At 40.2% G+C, this 22,313-nt stretch overlaps 1 protein-coding gene across 12 annotated transcripts in view; it reads right to left on the reverse strand.

Moving 5' to 3' along the window:
• Positions 1-5,114: 5,114 nt before the first annotated feature.
• znf438 (zinc finger protein 438) overlaps positions 5,115-22,313 on the reverse strand; it is a 38,041-nt gene continuing 20,842 nt past the window's right edge. For 4 of the 12 annotated variants that reach the window (XM_027008513.3, XM_081697681.1, XM_027008512.3 and 1 more), the window contains 3 exons: positions 12,575-12,634; positions 8,662-10,303; positions 5,115-8,456 (listed from right to left, as the gene is read on the reverse strand). In XM_027008513.3, the coding sequence (XP_026864314.2) occupies positions 7,877-8,456; positions 8,662-10,303; positions 12,575-12,623 (2,271 nt within the window). In that variant the 5' untranslated portion in view covers positions 12,624-12,634 and the 3' untranslated portion in view covers positions 5,115-7,876. Of the gene's footprint in view, positions 8,457-8,661; positions 10,304-12,020; positions 12,635-13,359; positions 17,065-17,333; positions 17,415-22,313 lie in introns of those variants that run through there. The other 8 variants (XM_081697685.1, XM_081697687.1, XM_081697684.1 and 5 more) reach the window with 7 other exon arrangements.

A 22,313-nucleotide genomic window follows, 5' to 3' on the forward strand; every position in this document is an offset into this window, starting at 1 on the left:
CTGTTCATTAGGTATGCCACTGTTCTACCGTATTTGCTTCACTTGTTTATGGTGGTCTTCACTGTGTTCAATGGTATATCTTATGCCTTGGAAATTCTATTTTAATCAAGACCTTTCAACAGTGAAATTCCAGTCATGCTTGATGAGCACATTGTAGACCATAGGATTGCAGTAGTATGCAACCAAGTAGTTGGCAAGAAAATCTTACAGGAACAGTTGAACTTTATTTGGGGTTAATCAGTCATTTAAATTGTTGGAAGTGTGCTAATTGCTATTTAGCATGAGTTTGGATGTACTTGGTTGATTCTAAACAGCCACATTTGCCAATAATAAAAACATGTGTTATGCACTTATACAAACAGGTTAATTGTGGGAGTTTTTTTGTTTGCTTTTTAAATTTTTTTTAAATACAATAAAATGTTCTGCCATGATTTTTTTTTTTTTACATAAAAACTGCTATTTTCACAAGGCTGTGAATTACTTTTTCTATTTAAAAAATACCTGTCATGAAGTAATGCTAGTGTTTAAAATGAGTTTTCACTGAGGTTTCTAGCTCTCTGCTCTATCTTTTCATAAATTAAATTTCAAATCACACTTTCAGTTTGTGTATATAAAATAACCTTTTTACATTTCCTTAATTTCTAGATGTTGTTCGCTTGACCCTAGGAATCAGGGGTGTTCCACTCACTATGCTGTTTTATCCATAATATTTAATCATTTCTGGCACTTCTATGTTATCAATGTCCATAATCTTGTGTTTTCTGACCACGTTAATTAGAGGCATGAACTAAGAAAACTTTGTCTTAGAAGCAATACTCTGTTATCTGCCAGCTGTGGAACACAGTGTAGCCAGCTTCAACCCCATGATGAGCAAAGTCAGGCCACTGAGCATGATGAAGCAACCTTATACTTCAGCAAGGCCAAGCTTCGGCTTATGGTATAGTCCTGGTCCACATTACCCTGTCGGTGTTTTGAGTAGGTGTATTTTAAAAGGTCAGGACTCTGATCTTATGTACAGTGAAATACCACATCAAAAGCCAGACACATGCCATCAAGTTGTGCAAGTATGAGGGTATGTGTGGAGGAGTTCAGAACTGTCTAAACTCAGGAGTACTATTTGACTGGCCACCACTCAAACAGCATTCATGAAGAGATCAGTGTCTGTCATCGTTCCCTCTTCTCTTTCTTTGGGCAGTTCTTAGTTGTGAGAGTTTGAAGTTGAAGTTGAATGTGTATCTGCTCATGATGACATGCATTCTGTACCCTCTTTTCTTCCCACCCTCATGTTGATGGCTTTGCTTCATTCTCCTTACCTACTTGTTTTCATTTCTGCATCACCCCCTCTGCCCTCCCGATTGTCTCTCTGCCCTTCGGCATCTCATGCACACTCCTCTAAAACAGGTACTCTCCTCCTTCTCCTCCTTCTCTCCTGCCATCCTCTAATCCTGTTAGAGAGGTGGGCTTTGATCTCCTGTGAGTGATCATGTATCTGGTGTGAAGAGAAAGGGCGAGCACGAGAATGAAAGAACGAGTGTCTCGATGATTAAAGAGAAATATGCATCGGCCTTCACCTCGGATCGCACACTGCCTTTGTGCGTGCGCTCTCTCTGGGGTGTCCGCACCATGTACAGAAAGGCTGCAAAACTGTACATGGCCTTTAAAACTAAAGCCTGCCTGATAGGTTAGGCACTGTGAAATTCAATAAAAAGAGAATTTGTGGGAGAATGGGTGACTATTACACCAGTGTGGCTATCAAAATGAATACTTCGGTAATATTATTTTATTATCTCCATAAACTGAAACAATTTTTTAAAATTAATGTTTAGATTTTATTGCGTTATTTGGTTCTTCCTATCTGTTCAAGGGAGGACTGGGATTAACACATAGATATCAAAACTTTGTATCAGTGGTCTCAACAGTATATAAGATATAAAATATATTTGGAGTGCACAGTGAAGTCTAATTAGTATGCATGAACACATACATTAGCCATTTGCCAAAATAGGCAGTTTATTACTTATTTAAATTCCTCATTTTCTTACTATGTAATGTAGGTCTCATCTGTTTCTCCATGGTAGAAACTTCAAAAAAAAAAAAAAAAAGGAGGCTAATGAATGACTAATAAAATTACTGTAATGTTAATTTTGGTCTCATTCTAATGTCTTAATGCAAGACATACTTATAACATACTGTAGTTTTTTTTTTTTTTCATGAATGTCAGTTGCAACTCATTAGATATATTGTGTAAAAACCAACTTATTCCCCATGTGTTAGCATATTAAATTGAACTGTGGAAATTTACATGCATTATTTAACTAATTAGGAGTAAGAATATTGTATAAAATGGAATAACAGTTGAATATGAATTTGTATCTTATTTGGTGTTCATTTATCCACATTAAAAATAAGATTGGTATACAAACACACACACACACACACACACACACACACACACACACACACAGACACTCTCACAAAATGCCAGCCACTTATGACTAAGGCTATTCTTTTGTTATATGACTTGTGTTGAAACAATTTGGGACCAAAATTAAAGCCTTCCAAGCTTTCAGAAGCCCCCGCACCTCTAGAATTCCCTGGCACCAGTTCTATCTGGAGGGACAGTCCTATCAGGTAACATGGAGAGGATCCACATCCAATCCACTGGTGTCCCCCAGGGCTCAGTATTAGGTCCTCTTCTCTTTGTATACTCGTTCTCTTGGTGATGTAATATTCTCATCACTTCTTCTACTAATGCTATGCTGATGACGCCCAATTAATTTTTTCTTTCCCACCCTTGGACATGCAGGTTTCCAGACATATCTTGGCATGCTTGATTGACATTGCATCATGGATTACAGTGCACCACTTGAAGCTCAACCCCAGTAAAACCGAGCTTCTGTACATCGCAGGAACTCCCAGCCTTTACCATGACCCCACTGCTCATAGTCTGGGCATAACTTTGGACAACAAGTCTTAAATCTGATCCTGTCTTGCAGATTTCTCCTTTGTGACAATCAAAGGAATTGGCCCTTTCTTTCGCAGGAAGCTGCCCAGGTGCTTGTGCAGTCTCTTGTAATCTCAAACATAGACTTGCTACTTGCTGGTCTTCTTCTAATAGCCATCAGACCTCTACACTTGTCCAGAATGCAACAGCACAACTAGTCTTCAATCTTCCAAAGTTCACACGTCTCTCCGCTTCTGCCTTCCCTTCATTGGCTTCCAGTAACTGCAAGCATCAGATTTAAAACGTTGATGCTTGCCTAGAAAGCCAAAAATGGACCAACCCCTCCATTCATGGTGTCAGTGGTCAAAGCCTGATCTGTACCTCAAGTACTTCATAGGACTCAACTTGAAACACCATGCTAGCTGTCCAGACAGCAGCGACCCTTGCAGTTTTTAAACAGATTGAAGACCCACCTATTTGTGGAATATTTAAATGACCTCTGATCCTACACTTATGTTGAGTAACTGAAACTCTAGTAATTAGAGTATTGTTTCTTGCACTTATCATCTGTTATAGAGCTAATGTGTTTTGTGCTTTTAGGTGTCAGTACTGATCCCTGTACTTCAACAGTGTTCTAATATCAATGTTAACTCTAACCTACTGTACTGGCTAGGATACAGTCTATGAGTAAAAGACAAAGCACTTTTGTAAGTCGCTCTGGATAAGAGCATCTGCCAAATGATGTAAATGTAAAATCTACACAAGTTGCTTAAGCTTGACTGCATTACCCTTACTTTGTGAAAAAGATGCTGCCTGTCCCTGCCTCTCTTGGGCGATCTCAAGTTTGCTATTCATATCTCTCCTGGGCCTATTCGACCGCAGCAATTCAATTCTCGTGATATAACAGAGCCACTTCTTTATACCTCAGTACTGTCTCTCTTGGCTCATGGATCTTCATTTTTGGCTCATTTTCCAGGACTGAACTGTCATCTTGGTTTTTCCTGTCAAGATACTGTGCCTGCTGAAGAGTTACAGTCCAGATATTGCCTTTCTCATTGCCTGTGGAGCCCTTCCCACAAAACTATGGCTGGTCCCCCTCTACTTGGCCTGCTGAAGCTGCTTTCCTGCCCCCGAGTGCATCAACTCCTGTGGGAGCCATATTTATTGTAGTTGCTTTCCTCCTCTGGGGACACGAATAGAACGTAAACCTTCTTATTTGGAGATCTTAGAAAGAGTGGGCACCAATGCACAATGCACAATGCACATTCGACTCCCTCCATGAATAAATGCACTGCTTCCCCCTCTGCCTGTCTTTCCTAAACTCACTTCATTTGATCTTCTATTTTGAGGGATTGTCTAACCAGGTGTAACTTCTTTACTAATCTCAACATTGGCCGAAGCAACATTTGGCAAATTGATCCAATCATTCTTGCGTGATTCTCATCCTAAAAGAAATGCAGAAAAACATTTTCTACCTTATTGACATCCCATAACCTACGACCCTGCTGCCAACAAACATTCTCTTCCAGTTCTATCTCATCAGAATTTTTCATAACTCTTTATGCCACCCTGTTTAGTTTGCATTCATGAGATGTTTGATGTTTTTTTAAAAATCATTAATTGCAAAAGACATACCAACTTAGGAAGACTGTACCTGTCCTCTCAGCCCATGAGAAGCCTTAATGTACCAGCTCAGACACTAGCAAAACCTGTAAATGTCCCCCCTTACCAGTTTCATTATCTACACTGAGGTTTTCTTAAGTTCTCATCAAATTCCTTTAGAATGCTGCAAAGCCTTCTCAATCTTAGCAAAGACTGATCAACTGCTCAACTTTCTGGCTGTTGGTCATCACTGACACACCACTATTGTATCTCGACTCAAATTCAAGACATCAGCAACAGTTCCACAGCAGTTTTTATGTTTAAACATTTCTGAGTTTGCCTCCAAGTGCAAAGCAGGAACCATCAAGGAATGCAGTCAGAGTTCTTTCTCCCTTCTACAGTCTTTCACTCATTATTTGCTGATATTTTCTGCACTCACAAATGGAGTAATGCAAAAATCTAAGGTTGGGAAAACACCATGGCTGTAACCCCTCCCTAGATTCATCCTCTTGTACATTCCCCCGAATTTGTACAGAACAGTATAGAAATTAACTTAGGAGAAGCCTAATTAGATTTAGACACTGCTTTTTTATTGAGGCACTAGTTATGTGGATTTCCCTTTACAAAATAAAACAAAAAAAAAGGAGCAAGTCCAATGAGGCCAAAGCCACATACAACAGGCTTAAATCTTTATCACAGTGGAAAAATGAACACGATCTTTAGTAATGGACAAGCAAATTATAATGTGAGACCTCACTTTTAGAGACACTCAACAGTTTTTATATATAATATTCACACAATTCTAACACAGTGAGTCATTTAAAAATAGCAATTCTAAACATAAAAGGGTAAAATGTTGATTTTAGTGTAGCTTGGTTGTGTGTGGGGAAATCCACCACAGATGAGAACCATTGGACAAAGGAGTGCTAATTAAGATGAACATTACATCTTAATAGTCTTTGCTAACTGCAGTCAGGATTCTCTTGCTCCAACACTTTCACTAAACTCCAGATTGTCAGACAAACAGTCTGCAAGGCAGCATTCATGCATTTGTTCCACCCATTCAAAAATGAAAATGCTGGTGAAAGATCTAGAAGTTTTTGGTGCCTTGGTGAACACCACAGGTCAGTTTCTAGATATAGTTAATAAGCCTGGACAACAACATCGTTGGTGGGTTTGACTTAATAATAATAATAATAATAATAGAAGTAAAATGTGCCCCACAGTTTTCTCAAGAAGCGAACAGGTGTTTTCAGTACACTGCAAAAGCTGGAACTTATGCTAATGACATTTAAAATGCCACATATTAGATTTCAAATCTTTAACATTTTCTGTAATGAGATACAACAGCAGCATGATCACTATGTTGTCTTATATGTAAATATATATATAAAAAGTGTGTGTTTGTGTGTCTGTGTGTATATATGTGTATGCATATGTTTAATGTACTTAAATTTGTACATTACAGATATATAATCTATTTCACATATATAACATTTGGTAGGGTTTTGAAACATTCAAGATACATTCTTTTACCCTGTGGAACTTTAAGAAGTGAAAAAACAAATTACTAAATAAATATATTTTTTAAATTGGGAAAGGTTTTCTAATCTAACACAACAATGAATAACGACATGTTTGCACACTTGCAAAGAGAATGTTGTGTTGCCTTAGATTGTAAAATTTATATAAAATTCTTTTTTTTTTTTTTTAAGATCTCAGTATGGAATTCTTAACTGAGATAAGCACCTCAGAATTAGCTGCAATGCATTAACGTGTAGAATCAGGACAAGGACCACAGGTATACCAAGCTGTGGGTAGTGGCAAATAAGTCTTATATCAGCACCATTTTACAGTCACTACTGTGCAACATAAAGGAAAATTCCAACTTCTAAAACATTCTCTGCATGTTTCATGGAGTTTTACACAATCTGGTTGGGATTTTTGAATAAGAGCTATGTGTAATAGGTGTGTCAGTGGAAAATATGATCTTCCATAGGCTACTGCAGGACACAGGATGAGAGAGTACATTTGCTTTTACTTTTGTCGTACCACAAATGAAGCAATGTCAACTTCTCCAACACTTGCCTTGTTACTTTGGTTTAACAATAAGACCTGATAAAGAACAGGAGGCATTTAAACAATTTCCAATTTAAACATGATTAAAAGTGATTTTCTCCATGTCACTTCTTACTGCTTTTGTTTATAAACAAGTCTATAATGAAGTTCAGTCATAAGGTTCAGAATTTCTGAGTTATAAATCATGTCAACGGGCACTGCATTTATAATTTGTAAATTGCTAAATATGCAGTGCATCAAGGCACGTGGACTGTGGAGGAGCCCGCCTACCTCAAACTTCCGCCTCTCTTACAGTAACTGAAGTTACAGCTGGCACACTACTACTCAAGCTAATGTAGGCTTATCTTATTTTACTAATATGTTTGTGACTGTACAAGAGCATTTTAAAATAATCATTCCCCTTTTTGGGGGCTAGTTTTTGTGGCTCTTCCACACAACCAAAGAAGGCTTGCACCATCATGAAACATGCAAATTGACTGATAGAAGCGGGAGTTTTCATTTTGAGACTAATTTATGTAAGTGGGATCCTATTCCTGGATTAAAGTAGTTGAAGAAACAGTTCAGTTAATAGCTGCCAATTAGTAGTATCATGCAAATGAGACCATGCTGGAACAGGAATTTGCTCCCTGGTGGCCACGTTAGCAGGTTTGGCTGAGCTGTTCCTTTAATGTTGATGCATTGCTGAAAATACAACACAGACCAGAAAAGTGACTCCTCTATGTATGCTACATAGCACCATGCAATGACTTGGCATAGCAATGATGATTCACATTTGGTGCATTTTCTATTAATAAAGCATTTGTCAGACATGCCTGAGCCATTCAAAAAGTGGTTTAGCTACCATTCAATGCATATGACCATATGACTCACAAAAACAATTGTTTTAACACATGTGCTCACTGGCATTCATAAGGACATTGAATATTAATTGTGATTGAATTACTTGAAAATTGTTGCTAACAATGCTCAGTAACTAAAGAACTAATACTTAAAACACTGTAAATACTGTTCAAACTGCCCAATCAGAATCTTCAAACTGCCCAAAAAGAATTAAACTTGACAAAAAAAAGTCAATGTATAAAAAAAGTTATAAATTAAACCAATATAAAAAAACTGTCAAAACAATATTAAAACAGTGCAAAACAATATGAAAGTAAAGGGGGTGGTGTCTACTGATGGTTTTTTCTGTGTGTTTTTTTGTGCTTTAACTTATATAAATGGTATATTTGTCAAACTACCTAGCATAAGATGCTATTTTGGGCTAGGAGCAGGTGTGTCATCTTCTCTGGAATCCAGGAACTTCCACAGCACGGCTGGTTTCTCACAGTTGTGACGCCCCCTCCAGTGCTCCAGAACGTCCTGCTTCCTATCCAAAACCTCACTGCACAGGATGCAATTAAAGTGCACCCCTGCCCTAAGGCTCACAGCCTTAGCCGACTGCCCAGAGATGTGCTCTCTCTCTCCTTTCTCTTCTTCCTCCTGTTCCTCTCGACTCTCCGTGGCCCCCTGGTGGTGTGCGTGCAGGTGGCGCTTGAGCTTGGAGAAGGAGAAGAACTCCTCGTCGCAGCTGCCGCAGCGCACCAGGTTGCGCCGCTCATTGAGCTGCCTCCAGTAGTGGGCGGCATGCTTCACCAGCTCGTCCTCGGCTTCACGGCCGCCGTGTACAGCCCCTTCCCGCAGACGCACCTGCACCTCCTCCCCGTGCACGTACAGCAGGTGCAGCTTCATGTCGGCGAACGTGGGCGTGATGGCCTGGCAGCGGCCGCACTTGATCTGCAGCTCTACGGGGTCCACGCGTTGCTCCGGAGCCTGGTCCTCCGCGTCTGCACACCTGAACACCAGAAGAGGGAAATGTCCACATATTCTGCCACCCATTATGCTTTTTCTAAAACTAAAACACAGGTAGCTGCTCACATTCACTTGAAATGTGAGAATGGTCTGAAAATAATTATTAGCCTTATTAGTAAAATCTCATCTATCCTAAGAAATAAGCAAGGTATTTATCTTCTCCTTTCCAATAGGTGTGCGTCCTATACCCTTCTATAGGTGTGTTCTCCTCGTGCTGGCTGATTGATGGTTCTACGGTGAGTATGACTCTGTGCACTTCTCTCAGGTGACTGAAGTAGACCCCGACGTAGCCGAACGCCTTCTCACAGAACTCGCAGCGCAGGCTCTTGCGAGGCCTCCCCTCGGCATGGTGCAGCTTCATGTGTGTGCTCAGGCTGCCTGAGTGAGCGTAGGCCTTCCTGCACACGGGGCAACCGTACGGCCTCAGGTTACTGTGGCTGTTCATGTGGCTCTGCAGGTGATGTTTGAACTGGAAGCACCTGCTACAGGTGGGGCAGCGGTGCAGCTGGCGACTGCCCACGTACAAGAACCCGCCTCTGCCGTCAGCCACAGGCTGTTGGCCGGGGGCTTGGATGGACACTATGCCAGGTCGGGTGGTGGACAAGGATTTCCCCGTCATCGGCTGCCCCAGGATGAGCTCCTGGTCGAGGTTCTCCGAGGCTGAGATTGAAGGTAGAGGTATGAGTTGGGGAACAGTGGTTTCCATCACTAAAATAGGCTTTGGGCGAATACTCCGATACTTCTTTGAAATGTCCACCACAGAAGATTGGGTACCGGAGGGAGGTTTCTCTGGGACTCTCCTGCGAAAGAATGACAGAGATCTCTTCTTTTTCGCCTCAAAGGCCAGTATGTCCTCCATGGTTTTCCTCTTCCTCCCCCGCCTCTTGCCAGGGGATTTCTTGGAGTGAGTGGCATCTCCAACTTGGACGAGGCAGTTGCTCCTGGCACTGTCATCTATGGTCTTGAGTTTGATGTCTGCAGGGCTTTTCAGGCTGGTTTTGGCCAGAATGGAGCCCCTCCCTGGTGACTGGCTGCTGTCAAGGCCAGAGGACGGCAGGAGGGAGTTCTTCACCTTGGCATAAGGAAGGATGGGGAGCTTGCCTTTGGGGGGAGTGGGAATGATCTGAACAGCTTTGCTGAAGATGGTGGGGGAGAGGACGGTAATAGCACTCCCTGTGGAGGTTGCTCCTTCTGCTGGGGCTTTGATGGGTGAGCTGTTACCGACAGGAGCAACAAGTGTGGCTGTAGAGGCTCCAGTGGGGTAGCTGAGGGTGTGGAGGGAATCCATGCTTTTTTCCAAGGCTGGCTCCGTCTCTGACCCTGGATACAAGGCAGCATTGTCGGGAAGCAAGACTTCAGATGAAGTAGCCGAGCCCGCCCTGACTGTCTGATCAGATGATGTTTCTTGACTCTCACCCAAACCAGACAGAGCAGAGTTCACTTGTACTTCAGCTGATTTTGTCTGTGAAGCTGGACCAGCCTTAGCTGGGCTCTGTGTCCTGATACTGGCTTTTTCTGGGCCTCTCTTGCTTCTCATTGGCTGGTACCTGGGAATCGGAAGCTTCAAGTTCTTTTGGATTTGATGATGTGGTGGCGTTTGAGGTAAGGCCACCAATGAGAAGGTACCCTCTTGTCCAGCCACCTGCATGAGGGCGTAGTTCTGTGCAGGTACTAGGATGGATTTAGGGCTCACAGCTGTAGAAGCCTCTGGGAGGACGGAGGAGGGCTGGCAGGAGGACAGCACTGCAGCGGATGAGCCCACTGCTGGCGCTTTAGGCGCAATGCTGCGGAACTGAAGAGCCTTCATCTGGGCCATGGGGCGGCCCTCACCTGTCAAAAGATCATCAGGAAACATGTCGATTGCTTAAGAATTGCAGAACAAAATAATAATAATAATAATAATAAAAAAGAGAAACTGTTAAATTTATTTAACCATTCTTTCTTTCTCTCACCCACGCACGCATGCACGCACGCACACACTCCTGGGCTACAGACTGAGACCTCTTTGATTTGAACTCAGTGTGGAGGTCTTGTTCATGCTGTTGCCCAGTAAGGGCAAACTTCCCTGTGTTCACAGTCACACATTTTCCATTAAAGGGCCATCAGAGCACGAAATCAGCCCAAAGGTAGAAGCTTTACAACATGAATAGTAGTCAGCCTAACAGGTTTGCAGATACACACACACACACACACACACACACACACACACACACACACACACACACACACACAGGAAAAAAAAATCTGCCTAAAAATATGGCATAATGGGTGACAAAGTAGCAATCTGGGTCATCCTAACTGTCTAAAGAGAGAGAGAAAAAACAAAGTACAGGACCCATTTTTAGCAGGGGCCAAGCAAGCCTCTTTTGGAGAGTGTATGAAAGGCCACTTGATTTTCTTGCCTTTCTACGTGGTGAATCTCAGTTACACCAGCTGTGAAAGCATGACACTTTTCAAAATTTTTAAAAATTATTTCACTGTCCAAAAAACAGAAATTGAGGAACATGTGGGTGCACAACATTTGTGGCTGTTTCTAGATTAACACCTGGAAGAGCTTGGTTAGGAAGGCTTATTTTGAGAGTGCATGCCCTTGGATACCTTTCTTCTCACATATGCTATGAAATACTCGAACTCTATTTGGTCAGTTAAATCCAGCTCAGCTGTGACTTCGGTCAGAGCAGAGAAGAACTTAACAGTCAACGTGGAGGTGTGGTTTTGGCATAAACTGAAAAACCAGAGGCTTATGCCTGAGATCAATTCTAGGTTACTCCAAGAAGAAAGCATTGGCATAGATTAAAGTGGCATAGATTAAGGGGAACCAGTCATGCAGTCGATTTAGCCCTGTGTTCAATTGTTCACCAAAAAATTTTTTGTCTTTTGCCAATCATGCCAATTATGTGGTACACTAGAAATTTAAAATAAGTTTGAACGTCTAGGCACCAAATCTGGAATGGCATTATCTGCATGTTATGTTGCCACATTGATTCTTGGCAGTTGACTCCACCCTCTACACCAGACAGCCATCAAGTCCAATTTATTTATATAGTGCTTTTTACACCACAAATTGTCACAACACAGCTTTACAAATGTTTGGGTTCACATCCCTAATGATTAAGCCAGTGGTGGCGCATGCTTGTTTTTGATGGTAAACTCTGATGATGTTCATAGCTCTGGCATGATAAAATCCTTTCCCCTACTAAAATAACCTAACAACTATTCCTGTATAAGTTTCTAGAAGATGAGAACTAAAATGAGATGCAGGCATCAGAAGAGAGTAGCTTGGAATCGGCTCACTGTAGGATTTCACTGCTAGGTTGAAGGGAAAAAAACATAGCAGCAATAGATTTTTTTAAAGGGAAAGATATAAAGATTTATTTTTAGCCACAACCAGATACACAATGAGACAGAACAGCTAGACAGATTAGCAGGTGAGAGGTGAGAAGTTCAAAGGTGATAGTCTGGTGTTTATGTTAGTGGAGGATTTATGATCAGGCTACGCATGTGCATGAATGTGTGTGTTTTGTAAATTTGTGTGTGTGTGCCTCACCCATGCGTAAAAGAATGTGCTGAGATGGCCATTTGCTGGTCACTGGGTCAGGAGAGCTTCACCAATCTGAAAATCTGTCCACAACTCTGAGAAGAGCTCACTAACTCTTACTTTCTGCTTTATATAACTGTGACAAACTACATCATTTTGTCACATGATACTGAATTATGACCTGAACTGTGCAAGGGCAGTCTTAAGGCCACTGGAAACCTTTTTTAAACAGAAAAACCAAGTAATTTGTAATACATATGTAAGAACACATTTAATAGGACCTTGCTTTCCTTTAGTTAATTCAAATCTGTTTTCCATTTGCATTGCCTTAGAAAGCATATAGTTTTAGACATCAATAAGCGAATCACAGTTCATTTATGATAATCTTAATTTTCATATGTATATCCTGTTCTGTTATTGCATTCTAACTCAAACACAACGTACAATTAACAGTCCATTTAATAAGGCTGAGAGTGTGCAGATGTGCAATTCGACTCCTCTCAGCTATAATTTCCTGCTGCAGTAGAGAGTGCATACATAAGGGTTATAATCTTCATACTTACTTTGCATGTGTGATTTTAGTGGACTGACTCGCTGTTCGTGGGGTTTCATTGCTGTCGTCTCTGCAATTCAAAGCACAACAAAAGAACTTGGTGTCTAATGTATAATTAAAACACATACTTTGAATCACAATAGTTAGTTGCGCCTGTTTGTGTTACTAGTTTTTTGTCTTCCTTTTTGTCACACACACACACACACACACACACACACACACACACACACACACACACAATCTCTGTTAAAATTAGAGGACATTCCAGATGCCATGGGGGTGAAGATTAGCATGGACTGAGAAGTAGAAAAACAACAGCAGGGGGAAGATTAGGATAAAAGGGAAAAAGAAGGGATGAGGCAAGATTGGGGATGGAGAAACAGACATTGTGTGTGTCTGTGTGTGTGTGTATGCGTGCACACTCAGTTCTATGAGATCTCTGGCCTGTAGGTGAGGGCCCTCATCTGTGGCTGTGTGATAGCAGATTTGGAGTGTGTGTGTGTATGTGCTTGTGCATGGGGCAGTGTTTTGGTGCAGGCTACTCCAGTGCCCCTGCAGGTCTGGGGGTGGGGTGGGGTGGGATGGGGGAGATGAAAGGAGTGGATCTGTTGGAGATAAGAGAGGTGGACACATAGGGAGTCTGGCAAGAGAGTCTGTTTCCACTGATCCTGCCAAAGCCCATCTTCCTCCTCAAGCTCTGAATCTTTTAACGAGCTTATTTCTGCTATTCTTAAGTCACATTCACCATTGGCAAAAAGAAAAAGCAATCAAGTCAATACAAGATGAGATTTATACCTTGGTCACCAGTGGGAGAAGGAATATTAGTTTGGTTGGTTCCTCCTGTGTCTTTCCCCTCAAAAATATATTTTGCACTTCTAGATGGTCAATCTATTGTACCTGAGGTTCTCTGAGTAGAATAGCATTCTGTAGTGTGTGTGTGAGAGAGAGAGAGAGAGAGAGAGTGTGTGTGTGTGTGTGTGTGTGTGTGTGTGTATGTGCGTGTGTGAGAGAGAAAGAGACTGCGAGTGTGTGTGTGTGTGTGTGTGTGTGTGTGTGTGTGTGTGTGTGTGTGTGTGTGTGTGAGCGAGCGAGCAAGAGAGCACTCTGTTGCCTCTCTTGGAAGCAAGGAGAAAGAAAGAAAACATTATTAATTGCTTTGCTGAGAGAGATGGGTGGTGGCAGCATGTGAACTTAAACCAGTGAAGTGGAACCAGTGACACATCACACCCTACAACTGCACACTCATAGACCAACAGTGGACCACATACAAATTGTCCCAGTGGACTGCTGAAATATGGTCAGATACTAAAGCACTCAACCTGACAGGTCTTTCAGTTCAACTACTGTAACACAATGGGAGCAAACACTACCCAATCTCCACCTCAGTCGCCATCCTCACTGCTAAGTACTCACATGCGCATGCACATCCACACAGACGGACTCTGGCCATTAGCTGTCACCTGAGCTAATCAATGTAAAAAGGGAAAATCTATTCCAATTTCAAAACTACAGGCTTGCCTGGGCATGCAGGATGTGAACTAATCAATAAGTAAATCTCGGTACATCTGAACACGGAGAGAAACGGAGCAAAAATATCAGCATTGACTGCCTCAATCAAGTTTGATTTAATGTACTTCAGTGTAGATGTGATTGATTTGAATACTGTATTCAGTTGGGCTGGAACTGCAAAGTGTCTATTTTTTTCATTATAATTTCCCAGTCTGTTCAAACTGCATTACATTTTGTTTGTATATTTATTTATTTTTTGGATGGTAAGATATTTGCATGACTGCTGAGTATAAGAGATAATGTTCAAAAACTCCTCAAGGCGGTGATTTTTAATTTTTTTTTCCCCCAGGAGGATTATTTTGTGAGGAGCTTAATTTCCACACTGCAGCCCAACAGGATGCTATAAATCTAAGTGTTAAACTTTGACCCCTTGAATGCGGTCACTGGGAGCGACCTGGTGTGTGCCACCTATAAGCAGTGAAGGCCAAGAGTTCCAGTGCGTCAGCCTGATGCACCAAGAGCACAAATACTTCTGGGTCAGCAGTAGGCCTGGCCATTCTCACACTACTTATCCAATTCTCCATCCCAGACCAATTCTCTATACGGTTGCATCCAAAACAAGAAGTATATTCACCCTTTTAAATGGAGGTCAATGGGAAAAGACTAATGGGTCTAGTGGTTTTACTCTACAGCTTGTTATCCATGTATGGTGGGGGGAAAACAATGTCTGAAAGCTAACCGTCTTTACACTGGAACATGCTGAGTGAAGGAAAAACAAAATAAAACAAAAACAATCCTGACAAGCAAAACGTTCTATTGATATTCTGGTGATTAAATACAAGTGACGACAGTTAGTTAGATGTGCCCTTCACTGTAAAGAAACACACTTTTTTTTTTTTTTTTTTTTACATAGTACAGTCCTCTCATGTTTCAACTAATGTAAATATAGCTGTAAATTTAAATTACAAGTGAATAAACACAAGAGCAAGTCAATATCTAATAAACAAGTCCACTTTCAGACCATATTAGCCAAGGATTCCATCTGTCTTTTGTAAACTGAATTTTTTATTATTTTCAAAACATTTTTTTACTAACAAGTAGAGGTGTACTTGTTAAACCAGTTTCATCTCACCATTCTTTATAGTGGAACTACATTTCATGTTTTCCTGGTCAAAAATTATTTGGTAGAGTAATTCTGTTTGTAAATGAAATTTCTATTGCAAATTGTATTACCAAAATCTAGTCAGGAAATCTAGACAGTATGCTATTAATTCTGATTTAAGAAATTAAGTAATTCTATATTTTCTGCTCTTTGCAGGCTAAACACGTGTGTTTTGGTTTGAGGCAAGGAGGTAGGTGTGACTGTGAGTCACCTTCCTGAACCTTTAGGTGACCTTTTTCAGTACTGTGTGACATTTAGTATTCATTAAGTGGGTCACGCGACGGTGGGTACAAGTATGGTAGGACACCCTCTTTGTCTTTTCTGTTTCTTTCTCCATCTTGACTTGCTTTTTCATCTCTGTGCCTTCTTTCATCTACCTATGCCTAGTGTCGCAGAGCCAGAGATGACATCATCATGAGGAACTTAAATGTTGGTAATTGATACAGGAAGTTGGTGAATTTGCCAGGTTGTATGTAGCGGGTTGGTAAACTAAATTCACATCTTGCTGACAAACAACTCAAAACATGTCTTTACTCACTCACTCACTGAGCACCTCAGTATTTGAGGAGATTTCGTAGACTCGATTTTGTATATCAAACTCACCTCTCACAGAACTAAATCAAATGTTTTTCATGAAATATCAGTTTTGAAGAATTTATACCTTTACAGGTTTTTAAAGTATCACATAAGCTCCAGGGTTCAAGAAATTTGGAGGTTTTAGAAAGAAAGCCTGTACCTTCGCTTATGACCATTTTAACATGCATGTCTCCACACATCTACTCTCATTACAAGGTCACGTATGTATGCACATGACTAGCCTATGCTATGTTTTAGCCCATGTCCCCATTGCTCAGACTTCCACTGCCTGCATGTTTTATGGACCAAATGCTGATTGGACCTGATTGGGCAACAAACAAAAAACAAAGAAAATGATTGATAAATTCAGACATCCATTCAAGCTCCTTCATGTTTCCTTGCAAAGGTATCTTAAATGATAGGATTATCGATACGAAGCGGCCTAATCACAAGAAAGAAGGTCTCATTCCTCTTGCCAAAACACTGGGCCTCCATTCCACATATCGGAACAACAAGGCACAAGAAAAACAGCCTGCTATCATATGCACATTCTTAATGTTGGAGAGACTACTAGAACCAACATCAAAGTATCTGCCTCTGTCCTTATTCAGGATTGGGGACTTCGGGGATTTAAGAGGGAATTCGCATACCAGTATCTGTAGAGCATCTTTTAAAACAACCTGAGACAATCTTGAGGAAAGAGTCTATGCTTACACATTTTGAGCAGTGCAGCCTTTTGTGTCTGTCTGTGTACCACATGAGCTCAGCAGCACACATTCCTCTGCACACACTGCCAGAAGCAAAGTTACCCTTTTTGCAGAGGTAGTACATGTTAGATTGAGACTAGTAGATGAGCAACACAGATTAATCGATGCAGTGGGCCAAAACTTAGACTTCAAATGAGATGTCAGAGGCAGGAAGTCAAGGCTTTACCTCATACGTTCTACTAACAGTAACAATCCTGCAAATTAAAGAGCAAATTGAGCTGGGTTTATTATACTGATGGAGAGGTGGCTGGGACCTCAGTAAAATAATCCAACATCAAGAGTGTCCAACCAAACATCCATTTCCCAAGTAATCTCTCAACATTTTCCAACAGTCTTGCCTTTGAAGAAAGAAAAAGAGAGAAAGAAGAGAGGGACGGGAGGAGAGAGAGAAGGGGTTAGGAAAAAAGTGAGTGAGTGAGAAGTCCCTCTCTAATTTGGCAGCTGTTCTTCCATTTCTGAGGAGTTGGAGAATCTGGGAAACATTGTCTGGAAAGATCAAAGGGAAACCATGCTGTAATTGCTCTGGTAACCAACAGTAAAGTTGTTAAATGAGCCAGACTCAGCCCTGGGTCTTTAATGAGGATGTTCTCAGCATCTTTCGCTTTACGAGCTATTTAAAAGACTAGTACGATCCACAGTTTGGGCTTTCAGATGGCAAGTATCGATTGAGAGCACTTATTATGTTCTACTGCTGTTTTGATCATTCTCAAATTATCACTAAATGAACAGGTTGCAAGAACAAAAACACATCTGACCTGAACAAATTCTGATCCCATCACACAACATTCGTGTTCATGCTTGGTTCCTGCCTCAAGGCACTGTACAGCATTTTCCTCCTTAAACAAAAAGTTATATTAGCATGAGGTATGTGATTATCTTCATACTTCTGTTTCAGTTAAACATTTATGGGCACTGCAGAGTGCATAAAATAATCTTTTAAATGTTTTAAAGTTTTGTATACTGCCCCCTAGCTTCCGTTTAAGAATTACACTGTATTTGGTGTTATCTTTGATGTCATAGATAACACTAATTGACAATAGTGAATCATAAGGTACCTTATATAGCGTATTCATGAACTGGGAAATCAACTGACCCTCCCACGCTTCACTTATTCCCATCGCTCTCCTCACAAGAGATGGCACATGCATACCAATGCTAAGTTTTTGAATGCAAGTGGGAGAAACATTTTATTCCAGAATATGAGACCAAATCAAAAGGAATGACATTTCTTTCTGGGGTTGAACTGACACCAACACAAGAGTTTCTAGCAGGAATTTCAATGCGAATTCATTTGAAAATTGGTCTCAACGCAACTCTGGTTTTGCTAGCTGACTAAAGCTTAAAGCAACAGCTTTACCAAAAGCTTTCCCTTACTGGAGGCAGTATGGATGACAAGTCTCTATTTTTACTTGTCATTGTTTTCATTTGACACTTCATTTAATAAAGTACCAAACAATGAGAAAATAAAATGTGCAGGCTAACATTCGCTAAATTTATGTAATTTAGCTCTTGCTAAAAATGTATTTTTATAACGATGCATGACAATACGTTTTTGATATTTTTGAAATTGCCAAAAGTCAGTCTTTACCCACGTTTAGCTCCTGCCACGTATAGTTAAAGCCTGTTAGCTAGTCCTGGTTAACAAGCCGAATATAAGCTAGCTAGCTAACGCTACCTACCCTTAGAAAACGCGAGCTAATAGCTTTAACGTGTACATGTTCAATATGTACGAAATGCACAGATGATGCCACTCTAAATACGCTCTTAAAATATAAACTGTGACAAGTAAAGCTGCGTTGATGGGATCCTATTTCCAGCCTGCATAATACTGAATAACTGGGCAGATATGTTTGATTCTGAGCCTGTCAATCAATCCCCTGGGGTGGTAAAAGGCGATAGACAAAAAGGAAAACTCAAAACGTTCCTTCTGATGTCGTTTTAAGGGGAAACAAATTGGAAGGAAACTGGAATAATGTTCTTTGTGGAAATATTTATTGGTCACATGTTTTAAAAAAAACATGTGCAGGGCCTATAAAGGGTAAAAACACTGTTGTGCTTTTTATTAGTTTACTTTCCAATTTAAATTATTGAATGATCATTTAAAAAGTTTATTCAAGAAAATCTCAATTGCCCTTATAGCTACCAGATGACATATAATTTCATAGGAATCACATTTTGAGTAGAGTATATCATCCCATTGGTACACATCAAACTAAAAGGAGCATGGTTACACTTAACTAGACATCACCGTTAGCTAACATTACCAGTTCTTTCAATAATACATTCCTAACAGATTTTCAATTATATTCACAAGGATACCAACCAATTTTTGGAACAGAAGTGGACAGCGAGGCTATGGGACGGAGCATGACACAGGGCGAAGGCCAGACTGAAACTGTTGCAGCTGTCTGTATTTATAGGGAAGCCCATGGCAAAACAGCGACTTTGCATTTCTCGTGGGACTCCGCTGTTGAAAGATGCATCAACCTATCAGTGTCCTAGAAACAAACGGGAGAAAATACAGCTGCATGCCATACTGCATGCTCCATGCTCCACAGAGGCCTTATAGTTGCCAGGCCATGGTCCAGTTAACATCAGGATTACTAATGAGCCACCTTCCATTTACTGGGCCAAACTGCTAAAGGAATACAGTTTTCCTCACTTCATTAAACTTGTGTACTCAGTGTCTACTCCATAAGATATCTGATCTTGTCACTTGACGTATCAATATCAGTAATATTCTGTATAACCAGATGTTTTCCATTTTGACAAGGACTGTATTCTCATGCAAATGCAGCCATTCACTGAGTGGCCACATACTGATGCTTCATCTAAACCCACAAAATCAATCAACTCTCTATCAACAAGAAAATCCAATGTGATTTAAGCCTTCCAATTAACCATGTAACGGTAACCTTTCCTATCAATGCTGAAGAGCTCCTCCACCCCTACAGTCCACTGTATACAATCAAGCTCAGATTGAATGTGCTAAGTTTGAGGAGTTGGTTGTCTGCATCCTCTTCAAGTAATGGTGAAGATGCCCCTAATGAGCGCAGTTCACACACATTTGATATGGAATGGAGTGAATAAAAGGAGCATTATATTCATGTTTAAATAAAGGTCTAAACCAGGGATTGGTACTCCTTCATATATCTGAGTGAATAAATGATCTGACGTGTGATCGGCAGAGCAGCCTTCATAGAGCTTGTGGGACAGAGAGGCAGTTGTTCATATGCTCACTTGGCAGAACTAAAAGGTGCATGTACAGCCACTGTGAGCATTATCTTAAAACAGCAGGAGTAATGCGTACACACTTAATTAATTAATTAATTCATTCATTCATTACAAGGCAGAACACACACATAATACACTTACACACTTTCACTGACATCTGCAAACATCTACAGGCACTTTTAACACCCGTGAGCAAACCTAACATACATAAACACAAACAGAGACACGTGCACAGACCTCCCTCAAAAAAAACAAAAAACAAACAAAAAGCCACCACCACAGACACAGACACACACACAGACACACACACAGACACACACACACAAAGCTTTCATTGTCCAAACACAAATGGTCTCTATTTAAGTCTTTGAATATGAATAAATAATGACTTGGGTAAAAGGGTGATATAATAAGAAAAGGCTTTTTGCTTTTACATGTTGTAGAACACCCTGGAGTCCTATCACCAACTCCCAGCTGATGTGTGTCTGTATTAGAGTGAGTGAGTGTGTGTGCGCGTGCATTCATCAAAGGACATAATTCACAAACACACAACAATCAGTTGCTCTTAGACAGCTGACCCCACTAGCAGTTCATATAAGGAACTGTATTAGCCAGAGTCCCAGGCAACACAAGAGAAGGAATTAGCCCTTCAGAAAAATACAGCCTATTATTAAGGCCTGCTTATAGATTATTCATAAAGCATTGCAGAGTGGTTCTTTTTTATGAATAATGCAAAAGGAACTCAAAAACTATATTAAAGTGAATAAATATTTAGCCTTTGAATCACTGTTTTTACTGGCTAAATTTTAGGATCTATCAATTAGATTACCTATCATTACAATGCATACAGTCGTGCATAATGGGGTAAAAGTATAAATGTGACTAATTATTTAAGTCCAACAATAAATGGCTAACAGAAATAACCAAAAGCAACAAATGATGATGTTCTTGACATCAGATTGAAAGAAATGGGTTTGAATGTAAGACAATCCTCACTTAAACATCTCATTTGGAAAGGAGCATTACATTTGCCAGTAACTCGAGTTCTTTCTTAAAGACATGAAATTAGGAATGGGTACTAGCTACATTCAGATTTACCTTTAAACCACATGCCCTGTTTAGCTGCAAGTCCTGAAGCTCTTGTCCAATCACATCATAGTTCAAAAGCAGGGAGAAAAATAACATATTTTGCCATCCAAAGAATGATTGATTTGAAGGCTGCCATTAGTATGGTCTTACCTAGGCCTGCATGAAACTAAGAAAGTATGCAATTTGCACCAACATTGTTCAACACTACGATGACTTGTGATGAACAAATATACAAGTGTGCATATTAGTTATACAGTTCCTTTGTCTAACATTCTCACTGAATAAAATGAATAAAGAAATAAATTATTTCAAACACAGTTTTATTGAGCAAATTGCACACAAATACCCAACCAATTAAAAAAAACCATTTATTTAAATAAGATAAACTTTATTTTTATAGTTAAATTATTTTTCTTCTGCTCCCTTTAAGCCATTTTTCTTCTAAATTCCAAGTCATGAGCGTAGAACATGCAGGAAAAGAGGAAGCAAACTTGAGTCTCCAACTAAAAGAGTTTAATTAAGCAAATGAAAATGAAACAACATAAAAGGGCAAAACGAGAATGGTGCAGCAAATGAGAACATACAACACATGAATGGAGCGTGGTGGCAAATCATAACAAAGAATAAGGCTCTGTTCAAAATAGCATACTACATACTGAATACTGCACACTGCTCTCCGTATATACTGCATACTGGTTCCCATAGTAGTATGCAGCATAGTATACACTATGCTACAAATGCAAAGCATACTATGAGGTCATGTGAATGTTTGAAGGTTCTGTCCACTTGCATGACAGGAGGGAATAAACCACAGATAGCTCTGGCTGTCTACTGGAATATTTGGTGGAAGTAGTACGTCATCCGAGTATCTTTCACATAGTGGTAAAATGTACTTTGATCGCATACTGCATATGACATACTGATTTGGGGCCCAATCAGTACGCAAGTAGTATGTAGTATTACTGTAATACAGTCTACTATAGCCATGCACAAAGCATGGAAATAAAATATCTGGGGTGGAAAACAACTTAGTTAATAAATACAAATTAAACATGGAAGTTTAAAATAACTCCCTTTAAAATCATGAAGGTCATCAACTTCACACAGGGTGTTTTTCACCACAGGGTCTTCATCAACCATTTCCTCACTCTTCCTCATCCATCATGCTAACTAGCTAGCTATCCTTGTAGTCGCCACTAAATTGACACCAATCTGAGGGTAGCTAACCGGGCTTGATATGATTGGCCAAATGCAGAGAATGCATAGGTCAAATGAGAAAAATCGTTTTATATAAAACTCACCATGCACATGAATTTTTCTTATTCATCACATATTTTGTGTTTATTGCACATGTTCATATCACAATGACGATAAAAATTCATTGACCATATAAAAACATCTACTGGCTTAGC

Source organism: Electrophorus electricus, chromosome 15, assembly GCF_041902795.1.
Source record: "Electrophorus electricus isolate QZ-2024a chromosome 15, ASM4190279v1, whole genome shotgun sequence".
In the NCBI taxonomy this organism is placed as follows: domain Eukaryota; kingdom Metazoa; phylum Chordata; class Actinopteri; order Gymnotiformes; family Gymnotidae; genus Electrophorus; species Electrophorus electricus.